General features: G+C 35.7%; 1 protein-coding gene across 3 annotated transcripts; it reads right to left on the bottom strand.

Annotated features, from left to right (window-relative positions):
• Positions 1-788: 788 nt before the first annotated feature.
• LOC123258856 (growth/differentiation factor 8) lies at positions 789-21,144 on the bottom strand. 3 transcript variants are annotated; one of them, XM_044719104.1, is made up of 4 exons: positions 20,416-21,139; positions 15,462-15,719; positions 1,210-1,592; positions 789-1,109 (listed from the first exon to the last, which is right to left on the bottom strand). In XM_044719104.1, the coding sequence occupies exons 1-4, from the start codon at positions 20,870-20,872 to the stop codon at positions 954-956; spliced, it is 1,254 nt and encodes a 417-aa protein (XP_044575039.1). In that variant the 5' UTR covers positions 20,873-21,139; the 3' UTR covers positions 789-953. The 3 variants fall into 3 exon arrangements, with proteins under 3 accessions (XP_044575039.1, XP_044575040.1, XP_044575042.1); XM_044719105.1 differs by having other exon boundaries at positions 1,210-1,559; positions 20,416-21,138; XM_044719107.1 differs by having other exon boundaries at positions 868-1,126; positions 20,416-21,144.
• Between the last annotated feature and the right edge of the window lie 793 nt (positions 21,145-21,937).

Raw genomic sequence — 21,937 nt, forward strand, 5'->3', positions numbered from 1 at the left:
GTATTTAAAATCTAATCATAGCTTAGAGAAAATTATTTGTATTTCAATTTTTTAATTTTATAGAAACTTATAATTTAGTTACAAAAATATTTACACCATTGTATTTCCATGGAAAAAAAATTAATAGTTATAGTAATGATTATTTATTAAAAATCATTACATGCTTTATGAGCAAGGTTTGAAAGTAAGCAACAAAATTGTTTTTATACTTATAAAATAAATTATTAATCTGATAGAGCGAAAATCTAAAGAAAAAATATATATTCAAGAAATATTCGATATTTATAAATAAATGTGTGTGTATATATATTTAAACAATAAGTCGAAATTTTTAAATAATATCCCGTAGAAAAAAAATTCATATGTAGCATAGGTGTGAACGAAACTGGGTATATGGTTACCATATATGACATATATATTTTTTCTACATGAAGTGCTTCTATTTGAAATTAAGTTAAGCAAAAATTAAGTTAAAGATCTATAATAAAAATACTGTCTTATTTTTCATCATTCAGTACCTTTCTCATTTTGAAGACTTTTATTACATTCTCTATAAATAACAAGTGTAGTATCTGTTGTTCATACAATACAATAACCTGAACGTACTGAGGAGAAAAACTCGAGAATAGCATTCTCTTCTCAACGTGAGAGGATCTTCACGAGTGGTCGCTCCGACACGTTTCACTATTACTCTTCTTCTTTTTCGTCGCAAAATCCTTTCTCTCAAATGTTCTCTACGTCTCTTTATTTTTCTTTATCTCTTTTATTTTACGCTATCTACTTTCTTCTTTAGTCCTCTTTCAATGTAACCACAACGAGCAAGAGAAAAGAAACTGAGCATCACATTTTGAACACAATTTGTCGTTGATACGAGTCTTACGTAGACCAGCCATTGTAACAGCTTTCACGCCGAAATAAAAGGACTTGGTTGTTCCACGTTAGAAGATTTAGTCTCACATGCAACCACAAGCTTCTACAACCATGTTAGGGAGTGTTTTTTGGGTTATCGTGTTGTTTGAATCTACGTAGAGAAGCTGAATTGGTGAAAGCTGAGTCGGCGAGCAACAAGGCACAATCTCGTTTTGTCCGCCATTTTTCATTAACCATTTCTGAAAATTTCATTATTCTTTATGAATCATTATAATTCCATTTTTTTCTTTGTAATAAATCATCATATTTTATAATTTATAAGCTTAAACTTTAACTTACTCGAAGAATATTGTTGTACGGCGAACTACTCATAATTAACGATGCTGCAGATGAACATGAGCCTCGACAGAAATAAGCATGATATCCACTAGGGTGAAGAATCCAATCGCTCCAGCCAATATCATCAAAGCTTATATAAAGTTGATCACGACAACACTCTTTCATTTCTGGTAGACAATTGGAATTTCTTTTTGGTCGATTTTTAGGTAGCAATGGTGATGTATGAATTACCAAAAAAGGCTTCAATGTTAGTTTTGCAGATACAGGAGCAGTTTCACGATCAATGGAACATGTGCTGCATGCTATTTGAATTGCGTGATTAAGTATCTGCCGTTCTACCCATTTTCTTACTGTAAATGCAACATCAGTTTTTACCCAACCTTCTGTAAATTTAAAGAAAATATTTTTTTCCATTTCATTTGGATTACAATGTGCAATGAATAACGTTCATGAACAGTTTTGGATGGTTTGGTATAAAAAAATTTTATTTTTATTGAAAAAAGAATTTATCATTTTTAACTTCCCGCTAAGAAAAATTGAAATTTTTTGAAAATTCGGGAAATTATTGGTTTTACTCCGTTTTGCGAAAATCGAGTTTTCATCAGATCTCGACGTTTTGAGGTTCTAGAAATCTTCGCTGACTATTTTCACGGTAGTGCCCGTGCAGCTTTGTGTGTGTGTGTGTGTGTGTGTGTGTGTGTGTGTGTGTGTGTGTGTGTGTGTGTGTGTGTGTGTGTGTGTGTGTGTGTGTGTGTGTGTATGTATGTATGTATGTATGTAAATCTTTCATAACTTTTGAACGGCTTAATCGATTTGAATGGGATTGGCAGCAATCGAAAGAGTTTCTTTGCCTCTAGATATTTTATACTACTTGAGGTAATTCGGGCTTCTAGATTTTGAGTAATCTCGAAAATAAAATTTTCAAAAAATGGTTCTTTTGAAATAACTTTTAATCTGCTGCATCCATAAATTCCAAAAATTAATCAGCTCTTAAGCTTAAAAAATTGCGTCGATCGCCGTCAACGCGATCAAAATCGGTTGATTCGTTCGTGAGATATCGTAAACGAAATATTTGGAAAAAAGTGTTTTTCTTACATAACTCCGACATTTCTTTTTGGATTGTTTTTGATTTCTTAAAATAATTGTTAGAGCTTAAAAAATTACGTCGATCACCGCTAAGATCGTCAAAGTCGGTTGATTGGTTCGAGAGATATTTAATTTTAAAAAATTGAAGAAAAGTATTTTTTCAACATAACTTTAAAATTTCACATCCGATTGTTTGGTAAGTGATAAATGATTTTTTTGTTCTAGAAAGACCACATAGAATGCCGTTAATTTTTATTATAATCGGTTAATTCGTTTGTGAGATATCGTTGTCGAAAAAATTCTAAAAAATTGTTTGTTTATAATAAATTTTAATCGGCTTTACCAATCGATTCTAAAACCTATCGATTTTTAAGCTTGGAAACCCTCGTTGATCGCCGTCAACGCTATTAAAATTGGTTGATTAGTTCGATAGATATCGTTCTCAAAATAATTCAAAAAACGCATTTTTTTGAAATTACCCCGACATTTTTGACTTGATTTATTATTGCTCTTGGTGTAAAATATTGAGCGCTTAGGTATGGAGTTAGCGGGAAGTTGCAGGGATGGCCTTTAGGGTCTACCATTTTCCTAATTTTTAACTTCCCGCTAAAAAAATCGAAGATTTTCAAAAATCGGGAAGTTACTGTTTTCACCCGTTTTACAAAAATCGAGTTTTCATCAGATCTCGACGTTTGAAGGTCACAGGAAGCTTCCCTGACTACCTTCGCGATGTTGTCACTATGTCTGTGTGTGTGTGTGTGTGTGTGTTTTTTTTTTTTTTTTTTTAGAGGGGGAATTCTTTTTGCAGATTCTAGGCATAGCTGTTTGGCCTGGATATGTGGCGACTCGACGCAGCGTCATACTAAAACTCGGCACTAACGCCCCTACCCACTAAACCCTAAACCCCTTTTCCTTCTTTCCTCTAATCCCTCATGGAAACCGCCGTCAGGCATTACTTCGTGAAGGGAGGATCTAGCTACTGCTCTTCCTTCTGGTGGCCAAGGTGTTAACTACCTTCCTTCTATCTTCTGCTATTTGCTCTTTTTCTTTCGGTGGAACGCAAGTCTTTAAGGACTTCTGTTGCAAACGTGTTGGTAGCGTTCCAGGCAGCTTCTGATGACAACATTGCTTCTACTAGTGAAGCTGGTTGCATTCTCTGGTTCAGGATCCTCTCCAGTTCTTCACGCTGTGGATCGAAACGAGGACATACAAAGAAGACGTGCTCCGCGTCTTCAGCAGCTCCTGGGCAGGACGGGCACTCCGAAGAGTCATCGTGCTTAAAGCGGTGTAGATACTCTCGAAAACACCCATGTCCCGACAACATCTGCGTAAGATAGTAATTGACCTCACCGTGATTCCGGTTAAGCCAAATGTCGATCCGAGGTATGAGACGGTGCGTCCACCTACCCTTCTCTGCAGCATCCCATTGTAGTTGCCATCGGCCTATGCTCTTCTCCCGTTCTTCAATTCTAAGTTCTTCAGGGCTCAGTGCAGTTGACCTTTTTCGTTGGTAAAGGGCCCGCCTTTCCTCTGCTAGAACTCTAAGAGGTAGGGTTCCAGCAATGACGCACACTGCTTCTTCTGATATAGTGCGGAAGGCACTAGCTACTCGTAGGGCACTCAGTCGATATACTGGTCCAGCCTTTCTCCATGATTCTTGCGTCTTTAATGCGTCGGCCCAAATGGATATTCCGTAAGTGAGCACCGATATGACTACTGATGACAATAATAGCCTCCTGCTCTGTTTTGGGCCTCCGACGTTCGGCATCAGTCGTGCGAGACTAGCCCTCACTACTGACGCTTTGGCACTGATATGTTCCACTTGCTGCTTGAAGTTGAGTCGGGCATCAAGCATCACTCCCAAATATCGGATATAAGGTTGTGATGTGATTTCTTGTTCGCCGACTTTCAGCTTAATGGTCTCTACCACTTTTCTGCTGGTAATAAGCACTGCCTCAGTCTTGTGTTGCACCAGTTGCAGGTTCACTGCGTCCATCCACCGGTCAACGCGCTCAAAAGTGAGATCGAACATATGGTTTATCTCGTCAAGGTGTTTGGCAACAATCACTACGGCTACGTCATCTGCATATGCTACGAGTTTGACGTTTCTTGGCAGAGTTAGTCTTAATAGACCGTCATACATAATATTCCACATGAGCGGGCCTAGGACTGAACCTTGTGGTACACCTCCAGTAATATCATACTCCCTTGGACCGTTCTTCGTGTCATACTTCAAGACCCTATTTTCAAAGTAGCTTGTTACGATCTTAAGAAGGTATTCTGGTACATTTTTCTCTTGGAGGGCCTGCATGATGCATTCCCAATTGGCGGAGTTGAATGCGTTTCTGATGTCTAGGGTCGCCACCAGGCAATACTCTTTCGTTCCACCCTTCCATCTGGTTCCTGCGATTGCTTCCTTGGCCGTATCAACAACCAGTTTGATTGCGTCTAGGGTTGATCGTCCTTTCCGGAATCCATACTGATTGTCTGCCAGGAGTGGGTCGACTACTGCTTCAATTCTCTGGTGAATTATTCGTTCAAATATCTTACCCGCTGTATCTAGCATGCAAAGTGGGCGGTAAGATGACGGTTCATCCGGTGGTTTCTTCCCTTTAGGTAACAGTACCAATCGTTGCTGTTTCCACTTATGCGGGAAAGTCCCCTCCTTAAGGCATGAATTATAAACGTCTAGGAATAATGTTGGAGCTGCCTTTATGATGGTTTTCAAGGCTATATTAGGGATTCCGTCCAATCCCGGCGCTTTATTATTCCCTACACGGTTACAGGCCTCCAGCAGTTCTTCTCCAGTGACAGGTGGAGTGTCATCCAGTTCGCCTGGCGCGAACTGGTAATCGAAGTTGCGTTGCTGTGGGAATAGTGCAGTGACGATTTTGTGGAGAAGTTGAGGACACGTAGGTGATGGCATTTGTTGTTTTTTTAGGTGGGTCATAACCACCTTATAAGGCCTACCCCACACGTCTTTATCCACCTCGTTGATGAGCTCTTTCCAGCATTGTCTCTTACTATCCTTGATAGCTTTGTTCAATGATCGACGGGCTTTTTTGTATTCTGCGACCAGCTCCGCAGAGTTAGGTCGTCGATAGCCACGCTGGGATATTCTTCTTTTCTTTAGACACTCTTTCCGAAGAACACTGATGTGGTCGTTCCACCAGTGCACTGCCGGGCGTTGGCTTATGCTGTGTTTCCGGACCATACTGGCGTCACAGGCCTGGACAACTCATTTCATCAGGTCCTTGGTCATTTCTTCTGCGGATCCAGTAGTAATCGGTTCACTATTAAGGGCTATTACCAATGTGCTTGTGTCAAAAGGCTTCACTTTCCATCTAATGGTATTGAATGACTTGATTGGTCTTCTTGTATTCCGGTCATGTGATATTTCCCAGAGAATTGCCTTGTGGTCACTGGCTGTGTAGATATCCATCACCTTCCAGTCGTATTTCTCACTGATGAGGCTGCTGCTGACGAAAGTGAGATCTACGATAGAGCTTGCTTCTCCTTTAGTATAGGTTGGCGTATCACCACTGTTGAGCTGGACTACATCTAGTGTAGAGAAAGCTTCTAGGAGTGCTTTTCCTCGCGCATTTGTCTGCTTGCTGCCCCAGTCTACTGCCCAGGACTTGAAGTCACCGGCAATCGCGACCGGATAATGCTGCTTGGCGTCCTCGGTCAGTTTGTCCAAGAATTCAGTGAATTCAACAATGGATAGGCTAGGTGGTGCATAACAGCTGTAGAAACAGATGCCGTTAACTGTTGCTGCTACAAAGCCGGCATTATCATTGTTAACTACACTCTGGAAGGGATGCTTACCACAAGACCAGATGACAGCCTTGGTGGTGCTGTCAGATTCCCAAGGCTGGGTATTCAGGTATCTGTATGGCTCTGCTATCATTACTAAGTCTAACTCTAGTTCTCTTGCTGTTTGCATAAGCAGATCATGTGCAGCTTCGCAATGGTTTAGGTTTAGCTGCAATATCTTCATGTCTGTTTGTTTGTTATCTTCTGGAGTGCCTCTTTAAATACTGGGCACCTGGATGCGCCGGCATAATGAGCCGAGTTCTCCGCACTTTGATCCGCGCATAATACACATTTCGCTGGGTTTTTGCATTCAGCAATCTTGTGTCCCTCTTGTCCGCACCTAATACATAGCTTAGACCGATCCACATTGCTCTTGCTCTGGGATCCAAGATGTCCAAAGTGCCAGCACTTGAAACATTAGATTGGTCTCCTCGTAGTTCGGATTCGGCAGTTGGCCCAGCCGATCCGGACTTTACCGCGTCCTGTCAATATCTTCCGCGCTGCAGCTGCTGGTAGTGTCACAACAGCTGTCTGAGTACCTCTGTAGGCCTTATGAATCTTAATTGTCCCTAGTGGTATCTCGCAGGTTTCTCCGATTTCCGTTTGCAAGGCAGCCTGAATATCCTCCTTGGTTGTGGTACCGTCAAGATCTCGGATTTCGACGTCTTCCTGTGGCTCTTTGCAGATTACCTTTGCGTCTTCTTGGAGGATGTCCGCGATGGTCTTCTGTAAGGCTTGGCCTCGGTCAGCGCTCTTCCTCGAAAGCGTAATCAGCAAGCTCCCGGTCCTAGTTCTTTGGATCTTATCCACTGTAGTACGGACCTGTTCGTCAGGGACGTCCTGCTTTATTCGCTTCAGAATTTCAGCATACTTTGCCGTCTCTGCGGGGCGGATGATCAGTGCGTCCGGCCTGATCCGTTTGCGCGGTTCTTTCCGATTAGGCTCTGGCCTGGACTCCTTCGGCGGTTGCTTCTGGAGCTTTTCTACTGCTTGCTCTCTCTTGGACTTCCTTGACTGGACTTTTTGCCATTCATTCACCTCCTTTTTTCCGCCGTTCTGTGTTACTGCGTTTTTCGGGGGACTTGGTTTAAGGTCCTTCTTCTTCTTTGTACGTTTGGTCATTGAGTCTGGGGAATTTCGTTCTTTCCTTTTCCCGGGCCTGATATCAATTCCAGTTTCCTCTCCGTCTTCGACAACTGACTCGACGTCACCCTCGCCACCTGTGTCCATCTCCTCGACAAACGTGTCGGCTTTTGCTGGTGAAACCGCTGTCACACTCGTCTTCATCACGATATTACCGTGTTGTTGTTGGATCTCCTGCCATTCTTGGTCCAGTTTTTTGAACCTTCTCAGGGCACTGCAGATGTTCGTCGACTTCGACTTGATCTCCTTGTGGACATTTTGCTTGGTTTGGAGAAAGTCCTGCAGTCCACTGACTAGCTTCTCCAGATGTGCCAGCGCATCTGTCCTCTTCATCTTTGCACTAAGTAGCAGTGCGTCTTGCTGGGCATGAGGCCCGTTTTCACTCTTGTTTGTTTCCTGTGCATTACTCATACTTTTTAATTTACCAGCGCATCGTATGGAGTGGAGCGGGTTGCCATAACTAGGAACGGGTGTACCCTCGGAGATAGTACTCCTACCCCAGTTCCCTGAGGCCTAGCCGACACTTAGCCAGTCCCGGAATACACGGACGGACTAGACTCGCTCGGAGCGGTGAAGATTCCGATCTCTAACACTCACTGCGTACTTCCTGATCAAGGCCCGAAGTGGCTGGCTCCTGATCCACTGCTGCAACTTACACCTCGGTAGAGCAAGCTCACATCAGCGGTGGCCTGCATCGTCGGAAACTACGATACAGGTTCCGGTCACTCCCAGTGGGTCACAGCAGGGAACGATCGTCTTGTTAGGTCAGTTAGTGTGACCAACCCATTAAAGGGGAGTTTTGTCCACGGGAGCGTATTTTGTTTGGTTATTTTGCTTGGCTCCTACCCGCTGTACCTCATCAACTAAGAGATTAAGTGTCATCCAAGGACAGCGAGCGTTCTCCCATCCGCTCGGGGAGACGCGCCCGGTAGCAGTATCTCTTATGCCCCGAGGGTGTGTGTGTGTGTGTGTGTGTGTGTGTGTGTGTGTGTGTGTGTGTGTGTGTGTGTGTGTGTGTGTGTGTGACTATGTGACTCGCTTATAACTTTTGAACGACTGAACCGATCGGAACGTACTAAACGGCGTTCTAAAGAGTTCCCTCAAACTTAGATTTCCTGAGAATTTGAAACGATTCGGACCGTTAGATTTTGAGAAATTTTGAAAAATCTCAAAAAAAATAAGAAAAAAATCATTTTTGAAAGTGGTTTTTTTGGAATATCTTTTAAACGGCTCCATCGATCAACTTCAAAAACTAATCCGCCTTTAAGCTTGAAAAACCACGCCGATCGTCGCTAATTCGGTCAAAATCGGTTGATTCGTTCGAGAGATATCGTGAACGAAAGAAAACCGAAAAAAGTGTTTTTTTTTTGGAATTACTCCAAATTTCCTAGTTTTATCAATTCAAACTTGAAGATTCTTCATGAAACTAAAAAAATTGCGTCAAATACTGCCAACTGCGTGAAAATCGTTTGATTCATTTAAAAGTTAGTGCGGTTTGAAAATTTAAAAAATATTGTTCTATGATACTTCTATCAGACTTTTGAGCTCGAAGAGCTCAAAATAACACATAAATTATTTTTTTGAGCTCGAAGAGCTCAAAAACGTCATTAGTGCAGTTTTATGCACCTAGGTATGGAATTAGCGGGAAGTTGCACGGATGGCCTTCAGGGTCTACCGTTTTTCTAATTTTTTTAAATATCTCCGAAATGGCTGAACCGATCGACCTCAAAAACTAATCAGCTCTTGAAATCCCGCATCGATCGCCACATAGAGCGTCAGAATCGGTTGATGCGTTCGTGAGATATCCCCGACTAGAAATTTCAGTGAGGCAGTGATTTGGTGCAAGTAAGGCATGCCGAATTCCAAACTTGCGGTAAATGAGGCATCCAAACCAGGCCGAAGTTTGGGATGTAACGCAGTTGCGAGGATCAGCCTAACTTGGCTTCCTGATTAGGCAGAATTTCGGAAACCAAATTCGCAAGGAAGAATCCAAATTTAATTCTTTTTTAGTTTTTAGCTTTTTTATTATCAAGCGACAATTAACAAATGCTTATTTTTTTATCTACTTTAACTATTTTAAGTATAAATATGGAATTTAGGACTAAATTTTTCAAATATTTCGTGAATAAAAAAAAAAACAAATTTTTGTTTGCTTTTATTTAATATTATTTTTTATTATTTAATTTTAGTTTTCCGGTAATTTTTAACTTCCCGCTAAGAAAATCGAAGATTTTCAAAAATCGGGAAGTTATTGTTTTCACCCCGTTTTGCAAAAATCGAGTTTTCATCAGATCTCGACGTTTGAAGGTCATAGGAAGCTTCCCTGACTACTCCCGCGAGGTTGTCACGGTGTCTGTATGTATGTATGTATGTATGTGTGTGTGTGTGTGTGTGTGTGTGTGTGTGTGTGTGTGTGTGTGTGTGTGTGTGTGTGTGTGTGTGTGTGTGTGTGTGTGTGTGTGTGTGTGTGTGTGTGTGTGTGTGTGTGTGAAAGTATGTGAACCGCTTATAACTTTTGAACGACTCATCCGATTTTATCGCGGTTAGTGCCATTTGGAAAGGCTTGGCCAAACTTAGATTTTGAGTATACTTTGGACCAATTCAGATCAGTCGATTTTGAGAAATCTTAAAAAAACTAAGAAAAAATTTTTTTTCAAACATGGTATTTTTTGGATAACTTTTAAACGGCTTTACCGATCGATTCCAAAAACTAATTAGCTCTAGACAATGAAAAACCACGTCGATCGCCACCAAGCTGGTCAAAATCGGTTAACTCGTTCGAGAGATATCGTGAACGAAAGAAAACCGAAAAAAGGGTTTTTTTTCGAAATTACTCCGAAATTTTTGGTTCGATCAATTAAATCCTGAAAATTCTTTATGAGGCTGATAAAATTGCGTCGAATGCCGCCAACCGCGTGAAAATCGGTGGATCTATTCAAAAGTTATTGCGGTTTGAAAATTCCAAAAGTAGTGTTCTATGAAACTTCTATCAGACTTTTGAGCTCGAAGAGCTCAAATGCATATAAATACTATCTCTTTGAGCTCAGCGAGCTTAAAATATTACATAAATTATATTTTGAGCTCAAAAATCTCAAAAACATCATAAGTACAATTTTAAGCGCCTGGGTATGGAATTAGCGGGAAGTTGCAGGGATGGCCTTTAGGGTGAACCGTTTTACTAATTTTTTTTTTTATTTTTTGGCGCGTTTTTTTATGCGAAGAAGTTTTTTTTTTAATGGTAGATTTGATAAGTCAAGGGGGAAGGAGATGATGTAGGAGTTAGATACACTAATCACACATAACACTTAACTTTACTTCACACTCGCCTTAATGGTGATTATTAATTATTAAAAATCGTACATGTCGAACGCGAGACTCGAACACCGTACCCGACGCATGAGAGCCCGATACCATACCGCGACGCTACGCCGATGATGAGCGACTTCGTGCCTCAAGATACTTATAAGCATGACCAATGTTCGGCTTGCCTAATTTAAAACAAATAAGATTCGAATTGGGGTAGCCTAAGTTCGGAAAGCCAAGTTCGCTCCAAATTGGCAAAACTCAGGTTATCGTTACTTGAAACCAGTTCGGCGTTCCCATGATATATCAGACTTAAGAAGTTAGGGGTAGTCAGAATTTTCAAAAAATCAATTATTTTTTTTTGCATTTTCGTTATGTGTAATATCTTAAAAATATTCTCTGAAAATTTTAAGTCGATCCGATAATTAGTTTTTGAGTTATTCGACAAATAATAAAGAGAGCTCGGGTACTTCAAAGCGCTCGGGAGCAGATAGCTAGCGGCAGCTTCAAGAAACCCCCTTTTAGGGTTCTATAGTCATCCATGAACTAAGACTTTGGTGTATGTAGTAGTACCTAAATTTATAAATACCTAAATATACATAATTACAATTTTTAGGTAGTATAAGTGCTACAAATTATTTTTTTTTCGCCACGTCACTAGTATGCCTGTGGCAGTTGCGGAGAGCAGTCGATAGTTGTGCGTTACTAAAATATATTATTTTTGAAGTTATTTATTATGGGACGTGATACGAGAAAAGTTTCGAGAGAAGTTCGGAAATCTGAAAATATCCGTAAGTCGTATTCAAAGAAACGAAAAAATATATTTAACCCAAAAACGGCGGAACGTGATGAAAGTGTTCGGAGTACATCGTCTAAAAAACTGAAACAAAATACTGAAAACGGTGTACCCGAAAGTTGCACCTCTGAATTTCGAATAATTAATTTTATTACGGTATTCACTGCCATTTCTGCTCTTGTGAAATGTAAGAAATGTGATAAAAACATTGAATTTCTAACAGCTAGTACACGTGGGCTGGGATTTAAAATTGTAGTTTCATGTAATAACTGTGACAGTGAATATATTCCTTCCTGCTCTTTCATTGGGCATTCTTATGAAATAAATAGACACTTTATTTTTGTGATGAGAATACTAGGGATAGGATACGAAGGTTTGTGCAAGTTTTGTGGCCTGATGGACATGCCGTCTTTTTTAGATAAAGCTACGCATACAATATTATTGAAGCACATTTTAGATTGTGGTAAAACCGTTGCAGAAGCCTTGATGAAAAAAGCTGTGAATCAAGAAAAAGAAGCGACAAGTGAAAATGAGAATAAGAACGATTTGACTGTATCGGGAGATGGAACCTGGCAAAAACGGGGATTTACATCGTCATTTGGAGTTTCTTCTATAATTGGCTATTATACTGGAAAGATTCTTGATATAAACATTAAAAGTGCTTATTGTAAGCTATGGGAGTATTGGAAAAAGAAAAGAAATACGGTTGAGTTCGAGGAATGGTATGAATCGCATGAAAATGAGTGTAGTGCTAATCACAAGGGGTCTTCGGGGAAAATGGAGGTGGATGCGATGATTGAAATGTTTCAGCAGTCTGAAACAAAACATGGAGTTAAATATACAAACTACATTGGCGATGGTGATTCGAAAACCTATTCTGGAATTATAAAAGCAGATCCTTACAAAAATACAACCATAAATAAAAAGGAATGTATAGGCCATAATGAGAGCTTCAACCAACTAGTGTGGAAAATATGCCCAAAAACCGTGAATACTAGTTCTACTATCGTACAAATTGCTGCATACATAGCTACTTGTATATTTAATGAAGGTACAAATTCATTATTAATGATTATGGATACCCTAGGACTTAATTGTGGGTCTAATTCCCATCGGTATGCTGAAAAATTGGATGCTGCACGTGTGAAAGTGGCAGATCAGCGCGCCAACGACAACACTCGGGAAGGCAGAATGCTTCGTAGGCAACAGCAAATTGATGTTTTGGAAACTTCCACAATGGCTGAAGAACTATTATATGGCCCAGGAATAGATGACTCGATGTAAGTAATTTAATAATTCGTATTTCTGTATGTGAATCTAGTGTGAAACTTTAAACGCGTTTTTCTCAAAACTATGTTTTTTGAACTGGTGACAACTGTAACTCGAAAACCGCTCAGTCGATTTTAATAAAATTTATACAGCTTTTAGAATACATAATAAACTCGGGCCTGATCGAAGGATTTTTTTAATTTCGATTTTTTAAGACCAATTATTAAGACCAGTACAGTTTACTAATCATTTGTATAGCAAATTACTTGTATATTCGTTAGTCGCACAACAGTTGCTCAGTCTCATTCACCCAGAGTGTAATCAAAATGCCTAAACGTAAACTCAAAGCATTTTCTCCAAGCGAAAAGCTTCAAATAATTAATTTATTTGAGAGTGGCAAAACCCGAGCTGAATTTCTTACTGAGTTTGGTGTTCTGGAATCAACATATTATAAAATAATAAAATTCAAAGAAAACATTGTCTCAATGCGCTGAAGGGCATGGAAACATGAAGAGAAGTCGCCTGTCTGACTTTCCCGATGTAGAGAAGTGTCTTCTGGAGTGAATTAAGCAGACAATGGATAAAAATAGGTAAAATAAATAGGTATAAATAAATAGGTATAAAAAAAAATAGGTGAAAATAGTACATTACAGCCCACTTTTGAAGACTTTGTGAAAGTTGACGACGATGTTATAATTACTGGTGAACATACTGATGATGACATAGTTCATAATTGTTTGAGTACATTGACATCAAATGTGAGTGACGATGAAGATAGTGAAGTTTCTGAAATAACATTGACTGAAACGCCTATTATTCTAAAAAGACAAGAAGCCTTGAACGCCTTAGAAACACTTCATCAATATTTTCAATTTTCCACAAATAAAATGGATCAATCTATTTTTGACAAGATATACGAATTGGAAAAATATGTTCAGAGTGATAAACAAGAAATTCAAAAGAAAATTTCTGATTTTTTTGACATTAATCATCATAACACTTTATGTTAATAGTTTTGATAATATTACTTTGTATTGTACTTCGCTTTAATGTATTTGCTTTTAGTATATTTGTAATAAGATTTAATAATAATCCTAATTGATACTGTATTTAAATGTTTCCTATACTATTCTATTTTCTTATACCTCTCTAAGTGACAAACGCCATTAAAATACCTCAATAAGTAAGAAACCTGGCTTAATGGAAAACCTTCATAAGTAAGAATCAAATGGTCCTATCAACTCTCACTTACCAAGGTTCGACTGTAGTATATTACGACCCAAGGCCAGAAAGTTGGATTTCCTGGCGGATGGGATATGATGGCCGAGGTTATCATATCACATACGTCAGGGCATCTAACATTCTGGTCGTGAGTTGTATACTATTTTTCTTGCTCTCCAGCCGAAAGTACGCAACCCCGGGGAAGGGTTTTTGCCGGGGGTGAGGGGGGCGTCGCCCGGCTCTTGCAAAGCCGAGGCGAAGCCGAGGTTTTGCTGGTCGGGGCGGGCATAATAAAAAAGTAAAAATTAATAAATAAAAAAAAAAATAAGTTATTTTAAAGTTTACTAACAAATGCTCTGATTAAGAGAGATAACATGCACAGAACTCGTCACAAATATTTAAATTCGATTTAATAACAAAATTAATTTTTTCAAGTTGATTAAAAATTAGTTTTTAATTAGACGGCTAAGAAAGATTGAAATTAAATTATTAGAAGCTTGTAGAGTACATGGATTGTTTTATAAACATTGCTTTACTAGCTGTCGAAATATAAAAGAAAGCAAATAAAATTTACAAAACTTTTATATTATTTTCTACAATTTTTATATAAATTATTTTTGCTGTATTATTATTATTATTAAATAGTTCATTAACAATAATCTAGCTAGAAATTGTTTTTATTTATTTGACATTTTTTGGTTAGTCTCTGCGCTGACACGTTACATACAGACGATGTTGTGACTGTTATATACAATTGAAACTCGCTGTATAGGCCGGTCGCGCCACGAAAATACAAGAGAAAGCGAGGTTCTATGCTGCCGACCAGAAAATATGCGTAGCGCGCATGCGTTAGAGCTTGCCATAAAAGTTGCTCTTCCTGGAGTCAAGTGCGTCCAGGAAGAGCGTACTTTCGGCTAGGAGAGCAAGAAAATTATGTTAATATTAGATTCTATTAATTATATTGCTTAGAATAGAAGTACTTAAATGACAGTATAAACTATAGTTTTAAGAAAATTAACCTTTTTGAAATATGGCGCTTCAAAGAATTGACAAAAAGTAATACTTTAATTGATCAATATTTATTATTAATTTCGGGATTGTAACAGCAAGTGAAAATAATTGTTTTAGAATAGACGTTTTTCTATCATATTTTGAAAATTAATTAACATATTCTATTTATTTTTTTTTACTTTTTTTCCACTGCATCATTAATTACTTGACTGTAATTAGTGCTCATAAAACCTTCCGCAAAATGTCTAATCAACTCTATGATGAATTTCAGTGAAGCGCTATCCTTTACAATTACGTAAAATCTTTATTCTAAAGAATTTAAAAGTAATGCGTCTTGAAGTTAACACAATAAATGTAAACAAAAAAGATCAAATGGATAAGAGATTTCGAATTATTAAAGCAATATATATTTTTTGATGACACTTAATTTTAATTAATTTGTAGGTCATTACTAATGTCTGCATACAAAAATTATTGAATTTTTTTTATGTCAGATATTTATGAAAATTGAATACATTTGTTAGTAGCTGAAATATTTTTAATTACACGAAGCTAACTGATTTTTGTAGAATAACCAATAAGAAAAATAAAAACTGTAATAAAATACCTTCAATTGATGTTTCAAAAATGGCCATAATAGTATTTTTTTCAAAACTTCCACCTTGATCCCAATGATCCAATTCTGATAAAACAAATGTTTGACCATATACATCGTTCTCATCATTTTCTTTGTAAAACCAAAGATCAGCTGAAGTTACATCAACGTATTGCATTTCTGACGGAAGGTTAAATGTAAAACAGGCTGCAGGGCTAAAACCAGTTAAATGATTCGAATTCTGACGGCAATTTTCTACATCTGTTACGTCTGTAAATAAGAATTATTTGACAAAAATATAAAAAAAGAAAAAAAAATGCTATTTGGTTATATTCAAGGTGGTACAGATTTCGTAGAACAGATCGATTTTTAGGGACTGATTTGTTTATTTGAGACATAATGTAAGCAAAATAATTGTTAATAAGATCATGAGCACTAATGCAATAGACAGACTTTTATTAAATCTACATAGAAGTGATTAGAGCTACTTTCAATATTGATAAAATCGCTAAAAAGTATCACAAGATAAAATATTTTCGATTAACCCATGCAAAATTGTAGATTAAATAACAAGTAAGATTATCAGCATTAAAAGTTATTTAGGGAAGAGTAGGACATGACTCCCCCCCCTCCCCCCAAGCCGGTTATTATTTTTTAAGGTCTTCTATAACCAAATTAATTTACTTTGGTTCTACTTTAATCAAATCCACGGAAATTTTGACAAAATTAAAAAAAAATTATTTTTCTGGAGCACGACATCCCCTCTCAAAAAATGATAAAAAAAATTTCTTTTTGCCGAAAAAAATATTTTAAAAGATAAAAAAGTTTTTTCTTAAAAAAATTTTTAAACTTTTCTATGGTAATTTGACTGTGGATTATATTATCACTAGGGTACGGAAGTTTGGGTTTTTTCTTTATTCAAATTTGAAGTTAAACATATGAATGCTCATTTAAACAACTGCGAAAGTCCGGGCCCTAGTTGTTACATATACATATATATATATATATATACATTTTTTAAAGCCATGTTATTTTTTAGCCTTACTCAATTATTTATAAGATAATATGACCATGAAAATTTTAAGTGAATTCTGACAGGAAGACCAATGCAATTGGTAGCTTTCTTTACTGATAAAAAAATAACTTGATTTAAGAGCGAAATTATTGAACCAAATCATTTTGAAGAATTTAATTATATAAAAAAATTAAGGAATTAAAACGTATAAATTATATATTAAATTTACATTAATCATCGTCATCAGTAATCAATAACCGATTTTGAAGAATGGTGAATTATAAAAAATTATGAATGGTTTAACAATAAGTATTTTATTAAATGATATGTGTTGTTTGCATGAATTCCGATTTTTCTATACAGTTGACTAGAGAGAGTATAAAAATTAAAAAAAAAATGACTTACTCTGATCATGAATATTCATGTGAGTTCTGTGAATAAATCATGCGATCATCAAGCAAAAGCAAACTGACATGTAAATTGAATAAAATTACAGGGAACGCTGTTCGTAACATACGAATGAAATTATTCGTAATTAAAGTTTGAAAGTTAAAAAGCCAATCGCTCTGTGTTCTAATCAACGTTGAATGCTAGTGAATAATTTCAATGAAACATTATTGAATTCGTGCAACCGAATAAAAGCATTGTAGTACGGAAATATATGATGATAATAGTAAAAATGAAAATAGTAATAATCCAGTTATTTTTTATTTTAAACTAAGGCTTATTATTGGAAATTATTTTAATTTATACTAGCAAGCTCTGCTTGATTTGTAGTATCGAAATAAATTAGTTTGATAAAGATTCTACTATTCTGTTTATGAATTTCGTGATTTAACAACCGAATAATTAAATGTATAATTTTTAGTACTTACTACATTTATAGAAAACAATTTAGGTACAAGTAGAATGAGTTACAAATCAATTACAATCTCCAAAAAAATTTACGTTTAAAAATTTTCACAACCAAAAATTAGGTATTTTTAAATTGTCATTATGGTGGATCAGACCACGGATAGCTTGTGTTATTGGATTCCTTTTTACTCTCTAGTGTTGCCTTTCTTACGGACTATCGCTAGCTCACTTTTACTCATGGCTATTTTGTAAGTAAAAGTTTTTTCTAGTAAGATATTAACGAAACCCTTCGTCAGAATATAATTTTCTTATTTCAACAAAATCTACAAAAAGCGATTTATATGAATAAAAGTTTTTTGATTTTTTCTTTATTAGGTTCGAAGAGATTATTCAAAATAAATTTTTGGCTAACATTTACTACGGACTGCAAGTTAAGTCCGATTTTTAATAATTAATTATTTAAAAGATTTTCGTCAGATATTTTTCAAAAAAATACTTCATACGTATTTAATATTGATTAGCAACATATTAAAAGCTAAGCTTTTTATTTTTAAATTTCTTTAATGTCCGAACGACCTCAAAAAAATGAAAAAATATTTAATTTGTGTGTGATTAAAAGTGTCTAGCATTCGGATAAAGGTTGCACGAATCGATCGGTTGAAATCAGGTTTATAGGATTTGAAAAGGATTAGTTAAACATAGATTCTCTGAAAAATTTAACTTAATTATTTTGCTTAACTTGGAGTTATCCTTTGTATAATATACTCACTAATAAAATAATATACATACGGTGACGAAAGGTAGGATATTTCAATTTATGAGTTTGTAACTCATGATTATAGCTTTGGAAGTAATTTAACCCTGTGTGAAAATGTTCTCTTTTTCTCTTTAGCTGTAAGTATATATTTTTTTTAAAGCTTAAAAACTGTTAAATTGACTGGACGCTTAATTTTTAACTTCCCGCTAAGAAAATTGAAAATTTTCAAAAATCGGGAAGTTATTGGTTTTACTCCGTTTTTCGAAAATCGAGTTTTCAACGGATGTTGACGTTTTGAGGTCCTAGGAAGCCTCCCCGAATGTTTCCGCGGTGATGTCCGTATGTCTGAATGTGTGTGTGTGTGTGTGTGTGTGTGTGTGTGTGTGTGTGTGTGTGTGTGTGTGTGTGTGTGTGTGTGTGTGTGTGTGTGTGTGTGTGTGTGTGTGTGTGTGTGTGTGTGTGTGTGTGTGTGTGTGTGTGTGTGTGTGGCCGTATGTAAACCTCTCATAACTTTTAAATGACTCGACCGATTTCATCGGTCGGTGTTTTCATGCGGTTGGTGCTTTCATGCGGTTGGTGCCATTCGAAAGGGCTTGATTAAACTTAGATTTTGAATACCATTTAGACCGATTCGAAGCAGTAGATTTATAATTATAAAAAAAAATTTTTTGAAATGTGGTTTTTTTGGAATTACTTTTAAATGGCTTTACCGATCAATTTCAAAATCTAATCAGCTCTTAAGATCAAAAAACCACGTCGATCATCTTAAGCTCGGTCAAAATCGGTTGATTCGTTCGTGAGTTATCGTTGTCGAAAGAAAACCGAAAAAAGTGTTTTTTCGGAATTACTTCAAAACTCCTGGCTCGATCGATTCAAATTTTAAGATTCTTCATGGGGCTTCAAAAACTGCGTCGAATGCCACCAACCGCGTGAAAATCGGTTTATTCATTCAAAAGTTATTGCCGTTCGAAAATTCAAAAAATTTTTTTTCATTAAACTGCTATTAGAGTTTTGAGCTTAAAGAGCTCAAAATGACACAAAAATTTGAGCGCTTAAGTACAAAACGAGCGGGAAGCTGCAGGGATGACCTTTAGGGTCAACCGTCATCCTAATTTTTTATTATCGAAATGAAATATAATTGATTTATTGTCAAAAAAACGACAAATTTTCTTGCTGTTTTCATATTATTTTATCGCTTGAAAGTTATGTATATTTAACATTTATATCAATAATAATTTGTTTCCGATTTCGTCTACTTTTAGAGATCTATATAAAAAGTGGATCTGCTAATATCTGACAGCATAATTTTAAGCTTAAAAATATTGATGAAAAAAATGAGTTCTGGAATACTTCAAAATCTGTTTCTACGAGCTCGTTTAGCAATCAGAAGTAGATTGGTAAGCAACGATTCTTCAATTCAATCACTCCACCATAAACTAAAGAATTCACAGTACACGGACTAATTGAATAATAATTAATTCACTCGATAATTGTTGGGTGATAGAAAGTTCCGTGGTAGTTGAATACTTAAGGTGATTATCATGATGATAACTAATTTTGTTTGTGGCTAAAGCTGTTGAGACTGTTATTCACAATTACCTAATGCAAATTGTTTATTGGAATTAACTATTTAATTTATTAATTTTTTGACAGAAGAATATCAATATCAGTTTTCATTATGACAGTTAAATAAACGAATAGTTTTCTTTGAATTGAATATAAAATATTTTTATCAATTCGAGCAATTTTTTAGATAAACATTTACTTTTTATAATTATTAAAAATATGTTCTTGTGTCGAGAAAATTTTTTAATCGAAGTATTTTTTTTTCTCAATTAAATTTTTTGGATTCATAAATAATAAAAAAGGCAATGACTTTATGACAATGTGGATTTTTGTATAAAAAGAACTGGTAGTTATTTACAAGTGGGGTCAACCTCATATTTAGCCATAACTAGGTGAAAAATTAACATTTTCAAATTTTTTTTTTGATTCTGCTCGCTTTTATGGCGCATTAATTATAAAAAATGTAATAAAAAAAATAAAGATTTCGATAGCTTTTTTGTCTTAAAAAGTTTGAAAAAATTTTGGCTTTCATATTTTTGGATAAAATTTTTACTTTAACTTTTTTTAATGTTTTTGATATAATATTTATAGAAAAGTACATAAAAAACAAACAAATTAGTCCATAACAAACAAACAAGTACATAATAAACAAACAAACAAACAAACAAACAATTTAAAACAAAAATTGTTCAATTTGATAAAAAAAAAAAAAAATTTAACATGGCTTAGCATGGGTTGATCCCACTTGTAAATAATTAGCAAAAAAATATTACCTTCGTTTGGAAAAACTACGATTTGATCTGTTTTTCCGTAAAAACTTTCAGCTTGCTTTTCAGATTCAAAAGGCTCACCAGGTCGTAGTTCGAGTACATATCCATTTATTAGTGGCTTAGGCAATGTTGAAAGTGAAATTGAAACGTCTGGTGGCTTTGATAATCGTAATTTTTTAAGAATTTGTTGTTTTACATATTCAACTCTTATTTCATTGAGAATGTGTTCAATTTCTTCATTTGGAGTCACTCGGTTTTTTATGCATGCTGAACACTTAGATTGAGCTTCTTCTCCCATCTTAATATGAGTATTGCTGCTAATACTGCCTTCACTATTGCTACTCATTTTACCTAAATAAAAAGAAGACCATGCGCTTTTCAAAGGATCGATTAACATGAATGCATTCACATCAAAGAAGTATAAAATCGCACTTAAAATCACAAAAGTTAACCAATGCATTTTTTAAATTTATTTTAGTTTTAGTTAAATTTATATTTATATAAATTGAATATAATTTTTATTTCGTCATACTATGTTAGTGTTTTTTTATAAAAAATGTTGAGCCAAAAAAAAAAGTTATAAGTTTTAAGTTTACTGAAAAAATTAGTGATCGCCTAGTCAGACAATGACGAAGACTGGAGGTAAAGCGTGACGTTGGGCCAGTCATGCAGCCAACTTGGCGACGGCGACCTTTGTCCCGTGCTCGGGGCTGTCTGCGGATTGGATAGCATATAAGTTGATATCAGAAGAAAGAACACGCGCTGCCGACATGCTGCTGGTACTAAGCATTGCCAAGAATGATCTTTTGAGCTTTTGAACTCATCTGGACCGTATTAACTAAAATAAACCAGACTATATTAAAGATGTCAATCATTCATTGGATTTTAATAAATACGTAATAGAAATTGATTTTTTTTTTTTTTTTTTAAGAGGTCGTAAGATTAAGTATTCACATAATTCTATCTAAAATTTTTTACGTACAGAATAGAAAACGAGAGTAATATCAAAACAAGTTATCAAAATATTTATATTGTCTATTATAAATTTTTTTTGAGAAAAGTTCTTAACTGTTTTTTTAATTTATATTTTAAAAATTCATTTTTATAGAATGTTAAATAGTCCACTAGTAAAATCAATTATTAATATTTGTGTGAACAATTTACAAATTACAAAGGTCAGAGATTTATTTTTATTATTTTAATGGATATAGATTATTACAATAAAATTATCGTAATTAATGAACTACACTTTTCAAAAAAATTAAGGGAACAAGAAAAAAATCCAAATTTTTGGAGGTTTTCCAACAAGCTGTAACTTGAAGAAAAATGGTCGTACTGCAAATAAACAAAAAGCATATTGTAGCTCCAAGTGTTTAGTTTCTGGATCTGAGTTCCAAAATTTTTTTTCGAAAATTTTTTACGAGTAATCTCAAGAAAACCACCAAGAAACAAATTTTCGAAATTTTTTTGGTTTTTCTTTTCAGTCTACGGACTTGGAAAAATTTTTTTTGACTTAACCTCTATA

Source organism: Cotesia glomerata, linkage group LG2 (genome assembly GCF_020080835.1).
Source record: "Cotesia glomerata isolate CgM1 linkage group LG2, MPM_Cglom_v2.3, whole genome shotgun sequence".
NCBI lineage: Eukaryota > Metazoa > Arthropoda > Insecta > Hymenoptera > Braconidae > Cotesia > Cotesia glomerata.